The sequence below is a fragment of the Andrographis paniculata genome, unplaced genomic scaffold (assembly GCF_009805555.1).
Source record: "Andrographis paniculata isolate CXL003 unplaced genomic scaffold, ASM980555v1 Contig59END, whole genome shotgun sequence".
In the NCBI taxonomy this organism is placed as follows: Eukaryota; Viridiplantae; Streptophyta; class Magnoliopsida; order Lamiales; family Acanthaceae; genus Andrographis; species Andrographis paniculata.
In genome coordinates, this window is record NW_026137594.1 from 1039190 (window position 1) to 1056464 (window position 17275).

Genomic DNA, 17275 nt, shown 5'->3' on the forward strand with positions numbered 1-17275 from the left:
CTCTTTATCATTGTCCTTTCTTTTTTCTTTTTTTTTTCATATTTTATTATTTAAAAGGAATATATTAACTTTTGTTAAGATGATAATCTCGAAAATTCATCCAAACTCAATACGAATAGCTCTGATACCATATTAAAAAGGAATTTGAACATCCAATCTAAAACCAATTGATGACAGGTGGAGTAGTCCTTCGTTCTTATATACTATGGGAGATTCCACACATTTAAGAACAATATTCAACAACTTTTTAATCCATTACTTATTGTTGATGTGTTTTTTCAACCGTAGTTAAGATCAATTGCTTTCGATAGTTCAACCTCGTTATTCTTGTATTCATAATTAATTTTAAAATGTATAAAAACATAGGTAAAAAGAGTTTAATTATTTCATATTTGATATCGCTATAGCCAATTGATGTCATTGTGGAGATAGAATGTCCAAAATCTAATTAATTTTCTGAATTTAGTTGTGTAATTTTGATTTATGAAAACTTAAATGTCAATCAAAACATTATTTACGAGTGATTGATGGCAGATTGAGTTTTGGTTTGGATTTGTTTTCACTTGGATCGGATGAAGCATGTTTTTTGATGTTGTGTGGGTTTAGCCCATAGTTTAATTTTGGCGTTCTTCCTACCATTAATATTTGATATGATATTAAAAAGAAAAAGAAATAAAACATAATATAATAATTATAAGCAAAGAGAAACAATACCTATACTCATCTTATGGCTCGCATTATTTGACGTTCCTATAAATAGTCAAACATATATTGATCCTCAAGAAATTTTTAATTCAAACAAAAATAAAAAATAACCATTAAATTGGATACAAAGAAAACCACAATCACCGCCAAAATCTGAGCCATATTCTTCCCTACAGTTAGTTATTTGTTCATGGTGGAATTCCCATGGGAGGAGAGGTTGCGCCGCCGTCGCCGCCGCCCACGGCAAAGAAGAAGGCCAAGTCGCAGCCCAGACCCATCCGCCTCCTCCGCAACGTCTTCCGCTCCTTCCCGATCATATTCATAACCTCCCCCGCCGCCTGCCGCCTTCCGACGGACGCCAAAATCATCTCCGGCAGGCGCGTGACGGGCACGCTCTTCGGGTGGCGCAGGGGGCGCGTGCGACTCCTGGTCCAGGAGAGCCCCCACGCGCCGCCGACGGCGGTGGTGGAGATGTCGATGAAGACGCAGGCTCTGCAGAGGGAGATGGGGCTGGGTATGGTCAGAATCGCCCTCGAGTGCGAGAAGCGCCCGGCGGCGGCGGCGGCGGCGGCGGTGGAGCTTCTGGAGGAGCCGCTGTGGATGATGTACTGCAACGGGAAGAAGGTCGGGTACGCCGTGCGGCGGGAGGCCACGGCGGAGGACCGGCGGGTGATGGAGGCGCTCAGGGCGGTGACGATGGGGGCCGGCGTGCTGCCGGACGGCGACTTAGCCTATATAAGGGCGGAATTCGATAGAGTGCTGGGGTCCCGGGACTCCCAAACGTTGTACATGGTGAGCCCCGATGGGAGCATTGGTCCCGAGCTCACCATCTTCTTTGTCAGGTTATGAATATTAATACGACGCCGTTACGTTGCTAAACATTTATTTATTTAATTAGTAAATTATATACATATAGAGGTAGTGTATATATCTAGGCGATTGGTCGAAAGAATTTTGAATTTAATTCAAGGTATTTTATTGGGATCTTTTTTTTTTTTTTTTTTTTTTTCATTTCTCTTAAATATGTTAAATCTTTTATATCTTTATTTTGAATATCACAAAATTATTATCATTTCATGATTTAATTAACTTAAAATATTACATGCTTAATTTATCAAATTGCCAAAGAACCCTTATTTCTTTTTTCATATTTAAGCTGCAAACTTTCTTAACTCGGAATTATGACTCCTCTTTCGTTTAAATCTTTAAATCAACAATTATTTGTACAGTGGAAATGTTATGCAGCATTTTCAATGGCTAGTATGCATTCAACCACACTTACCTTGTTAGCCATAGCAGACATCAGAGCTTCATGAACACCTTGATTATTCTTAATCAGTGACGCAGCAAACAGTACCTGTAACATCATCACATAATAATGATGATGATGATGATAATAATAATACTTTTAACATAAATTATTTTTATCAAAAAACTCACAGCCCATCTGGTGAGGTTTTGCTGCTGATCATTGCTCAACTTTGGCTTGCTTCTGTTTATAAACCTCTAAAAACAAAGGACTCGCTTAGTTTTAGCTTTTAGCCTTTACCCCCATGTTTATTTGTGTGTCAAATTTGATCTCACCTGAAGAGTAAAAAGATCTGCCGATTGCCCGACGACTTTGTCATATTTTAGACCTTCTGCTGCCAATCCAGCCATGGCTACAATGGCTAACCTGAATAAACCTCCCATTTTTAGTATGAATCATTTTAGAAGAGACAGAAGCAGAATTTAGTCTACAGGTGTGAAAAATGAAAGCCATATAGTATAAAGATTACGGTTTTAGGAGAACCTTTTATGTATACCTGTCGAGTTCTTTGGCATCTAGCTGTCCACTGTAGACGAGCTTTTCAAGCCTTTCATCAGTGAGATTGACATTCTCCTTCCCAATATCCAGTGAATAACCAAGGATGGGGATGCCAAGCAAATAAGCAACTACAGATATCAAAATGATACAAATTAAATTATCAGGAAATTTGGAAATTTATGAATGCGTTTACTTTGATGACAAGTTGTCGCGTAGCTTAAAATTGAGCCTACACGAGTAAGTTCAAATCCAGTCTAACCCAGATTTTAAACCATTGTAGAATTCTAAGAAGTGATTGTTAAGAAGGGATCCAGGACTTCAATTAAGAACCTTGTTGATATAATGATATATGGCTGTGACCCTCTCAGTAAAGGATGTAAGGGTATTGTTGAATTCTAAGAAGTGATTGTTAAGAAGGTATCCGTGTTAAGTGGAGTAGCCCGTGGAGTAGCCCTTCGAATCCTAACCAAGATCAATACCTAATATAGGCACCATGGCTTTGATACTATCTCAAGAAGAGATTCGAGATTCCAACTTAAAAAATTGGTGGTTAGTGGAATAGCCCTTCACCTTTATAAGTAATAGGAAATTCTTACATTTTTCCTATGCGGGGCTATATTAAACAACTATAAAGCTAAAAAAATCACTAGAAAGACAAATGTCCAAATATAGTGTGAAAGAAAATTACGGACTCCTTAACCGCTAGTAATTATGCTAGTTTTCCCCAGTAAAATTTTGACGATGTGAATATTCTCTTAGTATCAATTGGGTCATTTGGTGACAATTGATTATTTGATTTGGGTTGCCCATATTATATGCATTATAATAGAGATTGATTCTATTCTTGCTGGCAAGTTAATGGATGTGTTTTAATGAGGAACAATACATCCTGTAAGGTTGTTGGAATAAAGACAATTAGAATTAATATGCATGACAGTATTGTGAGGGCTTTGATGTTCGAAATGTGTCGGATGTAAAGAAAAACCTTCTCTTCGATACTCATGATTCACAATGTAAGTATAAATGAGAAGGTGAAGTTCTAATTAAACCCAATCCAATATTAAACCTAAAGTCTAGCAAATATATATATCCTTGTGGATTGATGCTTTCCAAAGATACATATTAGTCTGGTTCATTATGGTTGGACACAAATCAAAAGTTTTTTATTGCTATTATATTTGTTTGTTCTTGTTGCGGTGTTCTCCAACTATTGTTTGTATTGCTTTGTTGCAATATCATTGGAGATAATTGAGTTGTTAGTTGGTGTATTTATTTGGCTATTTGGTAAATTGTTGGGCCACACATTTGATATCTCTTGTTGAATAGCCATGAACATAGGAATTCATCCCCATATGCAAATTGTGTCTCGTTAATTTTTTGTTATTATGTTTTGGTTAAAGATTTATGATATTTATACCGCAAATTCACATGTAGTAGCTTAGCTTTTCATACGTGCATAGAAATTAATCATAATAAAAAATACTCGGACTACTCATGCTATAAAATGAACGACCTCAAATTAGGCATATGAAATTCATGAAGACAATACCTAAGAAATGAGCTGCTTCATGTCTAGCAATCCTCTCCTGATAATCAGGGAAAATAGAAGAAAATGCACCAATGGAAGCCTGCAGCAACCTACATAACAAAATAGATAAATAAATAAAATGCTTCACGATATTAGTCATCTTATTTATGTCATATCCCTATCAATGTTATGGGAGTCAAGCTACTCAAAAGCTCTGCTCGGTCGAAAGAAGCAAAGCTTGAGCTCAAGCTTGAAAAAATACTTGAAAATTTTTCAAGCCAAGTAGGTTCGGCTCAACAAAGCTCAATGAAATAATAAGTTTATGTTGTTATTATATTTTTAATATATAATATATAAAACTCGAGCACAAGTTCAATCCAAAAAATTAATTATGAGCTCAAGCTTGAACTCAAACTCGCTTATAAAATTAGTGAGCTTGATCTTGGTTCGACAAAAGCTTGAGTCAAGTTCGAACATGAGATACTAGTCTCGACTTGGCTCGAATAACAGTATGTCCCCAAGCATGGGGTAAAAAGTTTACTTTGTTAACCAATACCTGAAACAAGAAACAGGCACAATAATAGATAAGTCATAAGAAAGTCCCCAGAATGTTCAATTGCAAACATATGCATGGGTGTGTTTCTTTGGGTTTAAATTGGGAAGATTTGGTTTAACTTTTGTATTTAAATAATGATTGATTTAATATTTTGTGAGAGAAAAAGTATGTCTTTTTTCGAAAAATACGGAATCCAAATAATAAAAACTTAGAAAGAAAAACCAAACAAACACACCTCTTTTGAGCAGACAACAATCAAAGATCAGATAATTTACTACTCACCCTGGGGATATACTGCCTACAGCAAGAACTACTAAAGAGATGCTCCCAATCAAGTATGGCACGAAAAAACCCCAATCCTGGAAAGAATGGTAGATCAAGAATATCATGTACCAGATGTTTGACAGCAATCAAATTTTCTTGGCAATCCTTAAAGAGTAATATGCAAAACTGAGCAGTGTTTAACCCAACCAACTCACTAACTAACTAATAAGAAATGCCAGCAAATAAATAATACAACTACTTTCGAAAACCAAAATTTGTAACCTCCACATTTTAGCCCTCAGCTATCAGATCCTTATCAGAAAGGCATTCTTCCACATTTTAGCTCTCAGCTATCAGATCCAATTCTCTGTGGCTTCTTTCTTCTCATAAAACTTTTATTCACCTATCTCAACTCTCACCACCGACTTTGACCCAATGTAATTAATATCCTTCCGTCCAGGATAATCATGCCAGTTTTTTTCTATTTTTGGTTATCCGCAATCTATTTATACAAAACTTTATCTATCCATAAATTTATTACTCCTATTTAAATAAATAGTAACTATTTTGTCACTACTTTTTCTATTTACTCCACTACTTTTTTATCAAACTCCTTAATAAATTTCCCATAATACCTCCACTGCACTTTTTACTATTCAATTTTTATATTAAAATACTATTATTTCATAATCTCCAAGTCCATGCAAATTGCATAAGCTTCCCGGACAGAAGAAGTAATATATTTTGACTATCAATATCAGCACGAACATCTGGCATATACTTTTGAGGGGTTTGCTTTCATTCCTTGTTTCTTTCCTTCATAACATTTTCTCGAAGGCAAGCATCTATATAAATAATGAATAACAAGCCCTATAAAAATTTTAATGCAGGAGAAGACTGGAATGTAGCGACGGAAATTTAAGCTAATAAGGAATTAGAGGCTACCCCAGGAAGCTGACCAGCAAGAACACCCAAAAAGCCAGTTGTTCCAACCACAGTAAAAAGAAAAGCTGCCTGCATCACTGAACAAAATCAACTCAATAAACAAGGAAACTTCATTCCAAGGTTTTACAGCTTTATACAAGTCCATAGAACTAACATCATTTCTAACACTTGGAATAGCAAGATTTTCTGCATTCTTTATTCCTAGAGATGTAAGCTCCCGAAGGGATGTCTGCAAAAGAATATGCAATTAGCAACAATATGTAGATTATATATAATCTAGATTCATAGAAATTTAGAGGACTGACTGTACGACGTGAAACATATGGTTGAGAACTCCATTTCTTAGCCCAGCCAAGTTCACTCAACTCATCAAGTGCCTCTTTGACACAATCACCATCTTTCTGCAGTCAACCATACAAATACAGTTAAAAATATACCCAAAAAACAAACTTACTTACAGCACACACAAACATAAACATATCCAGAAAAGATCAAATGTATACATTTAATGCGTTAGGGGGCAAGTCATGTTTACTAAAATGATACAACAATAATCCCAATGATTATTTTGATTGAATAATAAATCATAGGTGTTAGATGGTCATAGTTGAATACGATTGGGATTAAGCCCATTGGGCTTATTTGTGTGTGTGTGTGTATATATATATGTTGTATATTGTAAATTATAATTTTTAGAGAAAATCACTACATGGTAGCACAGGTAGGATCATATCCCTCCTCGCTTGTGCCAAATTCGTTCTCTGTCAAATCCATCGCCACCACTGCCACCGCCGTTGGACAACCCACTACCGCTCATCGTCCTCCTGTTGAACGACACCAGCACTGTCTCTTCTTTGTGATGCCTCATGTCGCCCTTCTCCTTGCAGTGATTTCACTGTTGACTTTGATCACAACCCAACCATGTCATTACCACCACTTCTGCACGCTGCCGCCAATTCTCCTCGCACCACCGCCGTGTCCATAGTTGATCAAAGGATTGCGATCACTTGTTCCAGACAGATTAGACCTTTTCTCAGCCTGCTTACTTGATTTTTTTAAAAATTCCGCAGCTATGGCTTCTTCATCTTCCACTATAATCACTCCAACTCCAGGAATTGCTACTGAAAAATTGGTAGGTGATGCCAATTATTCCTCTTGGTCTATAGCGGTTGGGATGTGGTGCTAAGGACAAGGCCCATCCAACTAGTTACACGATGGAAGTCGGTTGATTCAAAATTCTTGGTTACATGATAAAAGACCCATGCCCCATTGTGTACACTGCTCTAGCAATCTATTGACTCTTATCTGTCGGGTGTTATGGAATCAAGTAGCTCTTCTATATCAAATGCAGACAAGACCTTGTTTCAAGGGATGATGCTGAACATCCCATTTTTCTTATTGCATAAGAAACTCAAAAGACTCCAGTTGACTTTGGTTTTTAATACATTGTACCTTGTGATTATAGAAGACTATTGCATAATGAAAGTTCAATGGATTCCGACCTGCATTTTCATATCTGTTTGAACTCTAAGCTAAATGCCTCTCTTTACACTGTACTAAACTTTTTCACTTGTCCAACTGGAACAATAAACCATTTCACAAGCACCCTTCGAGAAAACCAATAACTAACATATACCATACGTGAAATTTTATCTCGAAATTCAACTGAGTGCGCTTGTATAAACCTTTCTTTTCTTCAGCACACTTACACTTAGAACTCACAATCAAAAAACACATCAAAACAATAAAGCAGACACAAATCACCCATTCCGCAAAGCCGAATATTCTCAATAGAACACGAACAGCATTCTCAAACATAAAATCGCAATAGAGCAATCAAAAAGAAGAAGAAACCTTCGCAATAGCCGATTGGAGAGAGCTCAAATCAATCCCCGGTGCAGCCGACGAGGCAGATGCTCTGACCACAAAGTTACCGCCTCGTCTTAGCCCATCCAGACTCGAAGTCACCGGATTGCAGTGCGCGAAAACGAGCGACGAGAACGATGCCGCCATTCCAGCATAAATCCCGAACTCGGTCGATCTCCGTTAGAGAATCATCAATAGCTGATAAGGCAGCAAATTGGGCCGTTCGCTGGCTTGTGTACCGTTGGCGCCTTCGTGTCCACCCCTTCAATTCTATCCTTGTGGTATTTGTTTTTTTAGCTTTTTTACTTATTAGGCCTATTATAAAGGCCCAATAAATAAATAAGCCCATTAAAGGTCTATTATGGGCTGTGTAGTTAATTTAAAATAACAGTAGGAAATTTAAATTTATTTACTTTTTCTATTTTGTCATTTTGTTATAAATACGTAGGCGTAGATACAAAAATGTTGCAAGTTCCGAGTACATTAGCACACATTTCAAAGGTCTCGAATAATTCCATACATACATATAAATAAATAGCGTGTGTGTTTAAATAAAATAAATAAATATAAATTGCAATCCCTGCAAATAATATAATAGGGTTGACTGAAAATTGAATATTGGTTTCAATATAAAAGGAAATAAATTTCACTTAAATTCCCAAACATGGCGAATAAATTGTGCCACATTCTTAGTACTGACGAATTTCGGCGCCGCCGCTACTCTAAATAATTTCGGCCATGTTTGGATGTAACAAACTATTGTCTTCCCATTATTTGGTTTTATTGAGGTTATTTCAGATTTTATTCAAACAGTAAAAAAAAATATTCGACAAGGGGTGGGATGACATTGAATCTGCTCTAATATAGTATAATTTAATTTATTTGTGGGTATGTGCGAGACAGACACTCCAGAAATGTCCCCAACATAACATTCATTCATCAAAATCTTGTCCAAATTGGCTTTCCTTTGCTTGTGTTATTATTATTATTATTTTCTATCATATCCAAATTCAATGTCCCAATTCATAATACTATATCTATATTATACTCCCCTGACTCCGCCCATTGTGTATAAATTTACTTATTCATTATATGTAAATTTCTTTTATAAAAATAATAATAATAATAATAATAACATTTTCTCCATCCATTATATATATATATTTATTTATTCATGTCAAATATATATTTTTATTTATAACAAAAATAAATAAATTATTTAATTTATATTTATTTACATATCACAGCCATTTACACACTCACTTTATCTAAAATTTTCTCTCATTTTATTTTTTTGTTTATATATTTTTATAAAATATTCATATTATGTGTAATAATCAATCAATATAATACATTATTTGTCTCGTGACAATGTATATGTATTTTATCATTTTCACGTATCCATGGCAAAGTATATTATCCCTCCGTCATGCAAATTTCTATCTACTTTCATTTTTTAATTGTCGTTGAAAAATATTCTCATTTTTTTTTAAATAAAAAATTATTATATTTTTATTTTATTTTTTTTACTATAAAAAGAAAAATAATCATTATTACTCACTTTTATTAAAACTCGTGTCCGGTCAAATGAGCACATATTTGCATAACAGAGGAAGTATTATTTTTATACAAAAAATAAATGTATATATAGAAGTATTTTCTTCATCCATCTTTAAGAATTATATTTATTTTTATATGTTGGTCTTTAAATATTATTATATCAAAATTTAGTACGAATGAAAAAAAAAATATTTTATTAGTATCTTGTAATATTAATATAGATATTTGTCCAAAAAAATATAAAAATATTTTTATTTTAAATACAATAACACAAAATATAAATATAATTTTTAGATGTGGAGAGATTGAGAATCATATTTATTAAAATATGCGTCCAATTTTAATGAATAGATATATACTTGTTTTTCAGATAAAATATTATATTCTCTCCGTTTTAGCTGTGGTGATCTCTTTTATTGTAGACAGCGTGAATTTAAAAATATATAATTAGTAGATAATTAAAAATATATTAATTAAAAATAATAATTATATAATAAAAATAATCTTAAATTAAAATTAAAATTAAAGTTAAAAAATATAAATTAAAAATTTTAAAATGACATTAAAATAAATAATTCTTTTTAAAAACGAAAAAATTACAGAATAAATAAAATAGAGAAAAAATAACGACATAAGTAAAACGGAGGGAGTAATGAACAATCAATTTATTTAAAAAAAAAAATTACAAACAAAAGAAAAACACATACCGAGAAAAATAGTACTCAGAAATATTGCACAGTATTTTAAAAATCAAATCTTTTCCCATGTGGGTGAAAATATGATGTTGTAATTAATATAAGTGTAAAATAATTGGAGTGGGAAATGGACAAAAATTGCAATCCCAAAGTGCATGGGAAGTGATTTAATTTGATTGATTTAAATAATGAATGAACAAGGTGGGGTTCGGTTGATGTTCATGTGAAAAGACAAATGAAATGAATTTAATTGAAATGAATATTATTAATTTAAAAAAAAAAAAAAAATCAGAATTGCTTTGCTGTCCTCTTATCTTTAATACATATATAATTATTTTTCAATAGTAAAATTGTGTATATATATAATGATGTATAAATTATTTAAATAAGTTAAAAAATTCTATTAATTTTTCAAACAAGATTAATACGAAATTTAATATATATTTGTTACGTACAAAAATAATAATAATAATAATAATAATAATAATAATAATAATAATAATAATAATAATAATAATAATAATAGTAGCATGATTTTAAATGAAATCAGGACACGAAGTCGGGCTGAAAATGAAAAAATATGCACTCAGGTCGGTTGGTCCGCGGTCGGTTGGTCCGCAGTCGGATAAGCAAGTCGGATTGGTCCGCAATCGGATAAGCAGGTCGGATGGTCCGCAGTCAGATAAGCAGGTCGGATGATCCGCAGTCGGATAAGTAGGTCGGGTGGTCCGCAATCGGTTGAATCGGACGACACGGAGGTCGGACCAAGTGAGGTCGGACGAAGAAGAATGAGATGGACGATACGAGGTCGGACAAGAGACCAAATAGTTGTCGCTTGATGGTGCGGCCAATGAGTCGTTTGGTCTAGCGATCAATTAGTCTCTGGAATGGTCGATGGGTCATCGTTGTAAGCGTTCGGGTCAGTCGATCGGCTTGCGGTCTGTCTGAAGCATGTTGGGCGTTTTGGAGCATTCATTCGGGACTAACCGTCCATTTAAAGAAGTAAAGCGCCCAGAGGCGGTCGATCGGGCCAGTTGAGTTTTGGAACAGGTATAAGCGTTTGACGAGACGATTAAAGACAGTGTCAATGAAGGAGGAATTAGCGGGCGGTTGCTGTAACCAACCAGACGACGGTTCTGAAACGTTTTCTTGAAGGAATATTTAAGGATTTAGATTTTTTATCTTCAATCATCTTCAATCGATATCAAATTCAAGAGAATTGCCTTTGGAAATCACCACTTTATTTTTCAATCTGTAGCTTTATTTTTCGATTTTATTTATATATCCTACAGTATTTAGAAATTTCTAATCTCATGTACTAATTATATTAAATTCGAAGATAATTTCTTATTTTCGAATTTTATTTTTTTATTATTGAAAAATTGCATCAACAATATTTTTTTAAAATATATCTTAATACTTAGTAAAATTCAAAATATAATCTAACTAACTTGAGTTTGGGCAGGAAGTGATGTAGCCAGATCCATCCTATGAGTCAAAATAAGATGCTGCATCCCTAATTGAGATAGAGTCGAAAATAGAATTTGTACACTTTTAATAGAGTTAAAGTTGAAAACAAAATTAACTTGCTCACAATAGAGTTAGAGTCAGAAACGAGACCTCCTAATTCTTAAAGAGCTAGAGTCGAAAATATAATTTGTGTATTCATAGTGGAGCTAGAGTTAAAAATAAGACCCTCTTATTTGAACTTTAAAATCAAAAACAGAATTTGCTCCCTCATACTTCCTCCGTCATTAAAATCAATGTTCACTTTTCTTTTTGGGTTGTCATCGAAAAATATTTTCATTTCTTTTTTTAAGTAAAAAATCATTTCATTTTTATACTTTTTTTACTATAAAATAATTATTATTATTATTCACTTTTATTAAAATTCGTGCTCGATCAAATGATCACGCATTTGAATGACGGAGGGAGTATAAAGTAATAATTTTACACAAATATTAATTTTGAATTATGGATACAATTATCAGTGGCTACCATAAAAACTGCATTCATTTAAAATTATATATATATAATTTTTTTTATGAGGTGGAATTATCGTTATTCGAAAATACGATAAATTTTCTATTGAATACAATACCTGCAACATCAATTAAATTTAATAAAATCTATTAATTAAAAATGATTTAAATTAATCAATTATAATTAATAATAGTAATTACAGTTATAAATTAAAGATGTTTTTATTTTTAATTTTTTTATTAAAACATACTAAAGTAGTAAAAAATATGTTGTTTATCCATATTTTTTTTAGACAAAATTTTAATGTATATATATATTATACTTCTGCAATAATTGATAATTAATAAAAATATTATTTTTTATATTATTAATGCAATTTTTTAATAGTTTTATAAAAATAGAAATAAAAATAAAAATTCTCTAGACAGACAAACCCACCGTAAAGAGTATTAAACAAGGAGAAAAAAATAAAAAAACATGGGGATGGAGGGTGCAGTAGTGTGAGGAAGTAGAGCGAGTGACACAACAAGGGCGGGAGTGGGAGCACGTGACCGGGGCGTGGTAGAAGTCAATTCATACTCAGATTCTGACAAGAGATTTTGACATGAGGACACTTTGTCGTACGATTTGTCGTTTGACTTTGACCCAATCCTATCATTTATTTATTTATATTACTATTGTTATGCAATTTTTTTTATTTTTACAATTTAATTAATTTTTTCGTTTCATTTTAATTATCATATATAAATACAAAAGAACTAAAACTTCAACCATCTATTTTGTTATTATTTACTCCCTCCGTTCCACATAATTTGTCCTTATTTTTTAATTCCGTTCGTCCCACATAACTTTTTTTTTTATTTTTGAAAATATAATTATGTTTAATCGGATTTTAAATTTTAAATTTTAAATTTTATAATTTTCTTAATTTTAATTAAACTATTTACTTATCTTAATCTTAATCTATAATTATTTTTATTAATATACTTTATCTAAATTGTCGTATCTACAGTAATACACTCATGTCACATAGGATGGAGGGAGTATTTATTTGAAAAAAAAATACGATGTTATATATTTATTTTAATTCAAAATTTATTATTTTAAAAAAAAAAATACAACAGAACAAAACACCTGTATTCATCGCCAAAATGGCGAAATGTGCATCCATATCCATACACACGGTTGTTGCCGACAATTAATCAAACAATGCTAAGGGCAAATTGGTCATATCACCTTTCATTTGGATTGTATTCTAACCAAATACATGTAATGTAATGTAATTTTACTGGGCTATTTTATTTCTTTAGGGATGCTGTTATTTGTTTATTTTAAAATATTAAAATATAAGATTAATTAAAGTTTCTGAATATTATATAATCAATTTAATATTAATTTACTTTAACATATTAAAATATTTTTTGCAGTGCATGTATATTATACAATTAATCATTTGATTGCATTAGAGTTTATGAATATTGAACTTGAACATCTGAGTTCAGTTCTCAACGTCTACAAACATTCTGCTAGGAAATCTGATCATGTAGCTTGAATTTATAAATTATTAATAAATTTAAATATTAGAAATGTTAAATTATAAGGGTTATTTTTTATTTTATTTTTTATTTTATGTATAAATCCATATGTGGTTGATATACATGCATATAACTCAAATCAATATTTATTAAATCAATATACAGAGAACCTATATTATTGTCACAATATTATAAGTGATATTTAGGGTGTTTTTTTTACTGTTCATCAAATATTTTTTATTAATTAATATCAAATCATGCAAATACATATTTTTTATTTTTTATATTATTCTAAAAAATTATTTTTACATTCAAAAGATCACATCAACACATATTTATATCAAATTATACAACTATTACAATTCAAAAATTTTATTATTCAAATCTCAATTCAAAAATTTTATTATTCAAATCTCAATTCAAAATCCAAATCCCAAACAAAGGCACCCTTAGGGTTTATATTTAATAATCTTTCTAGCTACTTGTGTCATTGATATTTTAATGAGATTAAATTTAATTAAAATGACTAGATTTTTTCATTGAATAAATATATAATTAAATTTTGGCTTTAGTATGTAAAGTTTCAACTTAGGGTTTCACTTTTGCTTAGGGTTTAGAATCTACGATACTACGCCTCATACATTACCAGAATGATAGTTTGATCAAAAACATGTCATATGCATCGTGGAATATTATACTCCCTCCATCCAATTTTTATTGTCCTATATAAGGTATATTTACATGATTTTTTAGATAATTGTCTTTTTGTTATGAATTGACAAATTTGTTCTTAATTGTAGAATAGATATTAAAAGTAACAAATGAATAAAGGATAAAAATGTAAAATTTGTATTTAAAAAAGGAAATAGGACCATAGTTATTGGACGGACGGACTATTACATACTAACCTTGTTGTCAAAATATAATTTTTTATCATATTTATTTGTTCAACTTAAAAGTATTAATTTTATTTTAGTAAAAATAATTACACACTAATATTAAAATACTCGTAACTTTATACATAAAGTTAAATGACAAAAATATCAAAATTTTATACGTACAGTTACACAAACATATAAAATATTATTATTTTTTAATTTATTATAAAACTTGAAAGAGGTACATCCGAGTGGAACGGATAAAGTATATAAAATTTACGAAAGTATATAAAATATACGTATATTGGTGCACAACGTATTGAATATCTGAAACTTGCATAATTATTACGTTTTTGACATCATCCCGATTAATATACTGCTAGTGGTATATGCGAAGATACACTTATGGTCAATAAAATGTCGATGAAAATGACTATTGCATCAGTAATTCGTAAATAGACAACGGATGATCTTATGACATTTCCACGGTATCCTAAATTTAGAAGGTATCATTGCATGATTTAAGCTTTAGATGGGCTTGAAAAAAAATATTTTGAGTTTTGTATTAAAATAATATATGATGGGATGTTTTATAAGAGAAAAAATTAAAGTATATATTTTTCGAGAAATACAGAGTTCAAATAGTAAAAACTTAGGATTTTAGGCAAAATTTTGTAATGCATGCAGTTTGCATAATAATCCGAACAAGGCTATATGCGGAAAATTTTGAGTATAATAGTATAATTTTTAGGGTTTAGAGTAAAGCATAAGATTTACTGCCACAGTATTTTTAAACTATGTATGAACTGGTTGATCGCTATTCAATATCTCTTGAATCGGTAAGGGTGCGTTTGTTTGTGGGTTAGAGATTTTGGTTTTGAATTTTTGAATAATAAAAAATTGAATTTGAATATTTATTTTATATGATATAAATATATATATATTGATGAGATGTTTTGAATGTAAAATAAAATTGTAATATAATATAAAAAAAAAATTTGATTTGATATTTTTTTAAGAGAAAAAAAAAATCTGAATAATAAAAATATATGATAAGATATACAAAAGAACACAACATAAATTGTACATTAGTTTACTTTGTACTGGGTAGATAATATTATTTTATCCACCCTAATCTTATATTTACTATACATTACTAGAGTCCGTAAATAAGTAAAGCCCGGCATACTAATAGCATAATTAGAGATTATTAATTCTTTATTTTTTAGGTATGAATAAATAATACAATGTAGTTTATTGCCGTCCCATCAAAATTGACACTATTTTTATTTTTATTTGTCCCATAACAATCAATATCTTTCTATGTTGGATAAAATTTATTAAATCAAAATATATTTAACAAATATAAATAAATTTAATTAACTATATAACATATAAATGACGTAGGATCCACTCAAAATCCTTTTATTTATATATCTCTCATAAAATATATAAATATTTTTATATATATTTAAAACTACACATTTTTTATAAAATTAATTTATATTAGTCATAAATAAATAATAATATTTTTTTATTTACTGGATTATAGAAAATTTTATTTTCTACAAAATAATATCTATATTTCATATATTTTTTTATTGCTATAGTTTTTTTAAATATATAAACATATATTATAATTTTTTTAATTATATATATTAAATTTACTTTAAAAGTATAAATATTATTAATTACATAACAAATAATAAAATAATATCATAACTCATTATTATTAGTAATTAATTAAACATTATTACCTTAAATATCGTGACTCTAATCATTACGTTATTAATTTAACATTATTAATATTTAAAAGATCATTTTATCTTTATTAATAGTTAACTTAATATTACTTTTATTATATAATTAAAGGTATTTTAAAAAAAAAATATACTTTTATACAATAATGCATTAAAATAATACGATGTATTATAATACTATATTGTAAAGTAAAAGCATTCATAATATACGAACATTTTTTATTTTTTATTTATTTATAAGAATACTAAATATAAATATTTAATTATATTTTCTACATTGAGATTTTCTTTTATGGGTATATATTTTGTTGCTCCAATTGAAGAATCTATTGTTAAACACACGCGACGATCAATAAGAACCTAAATGATTTTATTTTTTTTTATTTTATTTTTTGCATATGAGATGACATGACATCTGCTTGAAGGAATTTATTGTCTTGTCGGCACACGCGTCAATGTATTAAATGTTATTATTATTATTATTATTATTATTATTATTACTTTTCAAACAAACAACTCATATTATTTTAATTTAATATTTTGAATGTAGAATTAAATTTTAATATAATATAATAATAAAAATAAACATTTATTTTAATTTTTTAGAAAATAAAATAATAGCTCGATTTGATTTTATTGAAAAAATAATTTAAAATAATAAAATCAATATCAAATTAAATTTTATTTTGAGACCGGCAAAATCGAAAGTAACAACCTTTTTATGGGATTGAAATATTTTTTATTTTTTTTTTGACAAATTAATAATTCAATCAAAATATTCTTTTATATTATAATACAATTATTCACATTTCATTTGAAAATAACATCCAAAACTAAAATATTAAATAAACAAACCCTATAATCCGACAAAATCATATTATTTTCTTTGTATTTGTTGGATTACAAAGAAAATATACATAACTATAAAATTATGAATTTAAATCTTCTATGCTTTAATGTGTTTATATTAAATTTACAAATTATAAGAACAAAATAATTTTTGCATATTAATTTTTAGTATTTATTATTAAAATATAATATTTAATAATTTCTGTTTTTTTTCAAAAAAAGTAATTTTTTTATTGCAATTAATTTGTCTCATTTAGCATAGACTGAGTTTTAAATTATATGTAATTAATTAATAATTAAAAAATTTATTAATAAAAATAATTATAATTTAATAAAAATAATTA

General features: G+C 29.8%; 2 protein-coding genes across 3 annotated transcripts; one reads left to right on the forward strand and one right to left on the reverse strand.

The window, feature by feature from the left end:
- Positions 1–812: 812 nt before the first annotated feature.
- LOC127258208 (protein MIZU-KUSSEI 1-like) lies at positions 813–5879 on the forward strand. 2 transcript variants are annotated; one of them, XM_051284965.1, is made up of 2 exons: positions 813–1547; positions 5751–5879. In XM_051284965.1, exons 1-2 carry the CDS (start codon positions 910–912, stop codon positions 5785–5787), a joined length of 675 nt encoding a protein of 224 aa, XP_051140922.1. In that variant the 5' UTR covers positions 813–909; the 3' UTR covers positions 5788–5879. The 2 variants fall into 2 exon arrangements, with proteins under 2 accessions (XP_051140922.1, XP_051140923.1); XM_051284966.1 differs by having other exon boundaries at positions 813–1497; positions 5751–5861.
- LOC127258207 (uncharacterized) lies at positions 1756–7912 on the reverse strand. The gene is made up of 10 exons (XM_051284964.1): positions 7660–7912; positions 6111–6206; positions 5960–6034; positions 5806–5874; positions 4879–4955; positions 4062–4150; positions 2511–2640; positions 2290–2380; positions 2146–2211; positions 1756–2062 (listed from the first exon to the last, which is right to left on the reverse strand). Exons 1-10 carry the CDS (start codon positions 7816–7818, stop codon positions 1943–1945), a joined length of 972 nt encoding a protein of 323 aa, XP_051140921.1. The 5' UTR covers positions 7819–7912; the 3' UTR covers positions 1756–1942.
- Positions 7913–17275: the final 9363 nt, after the last annotated feature.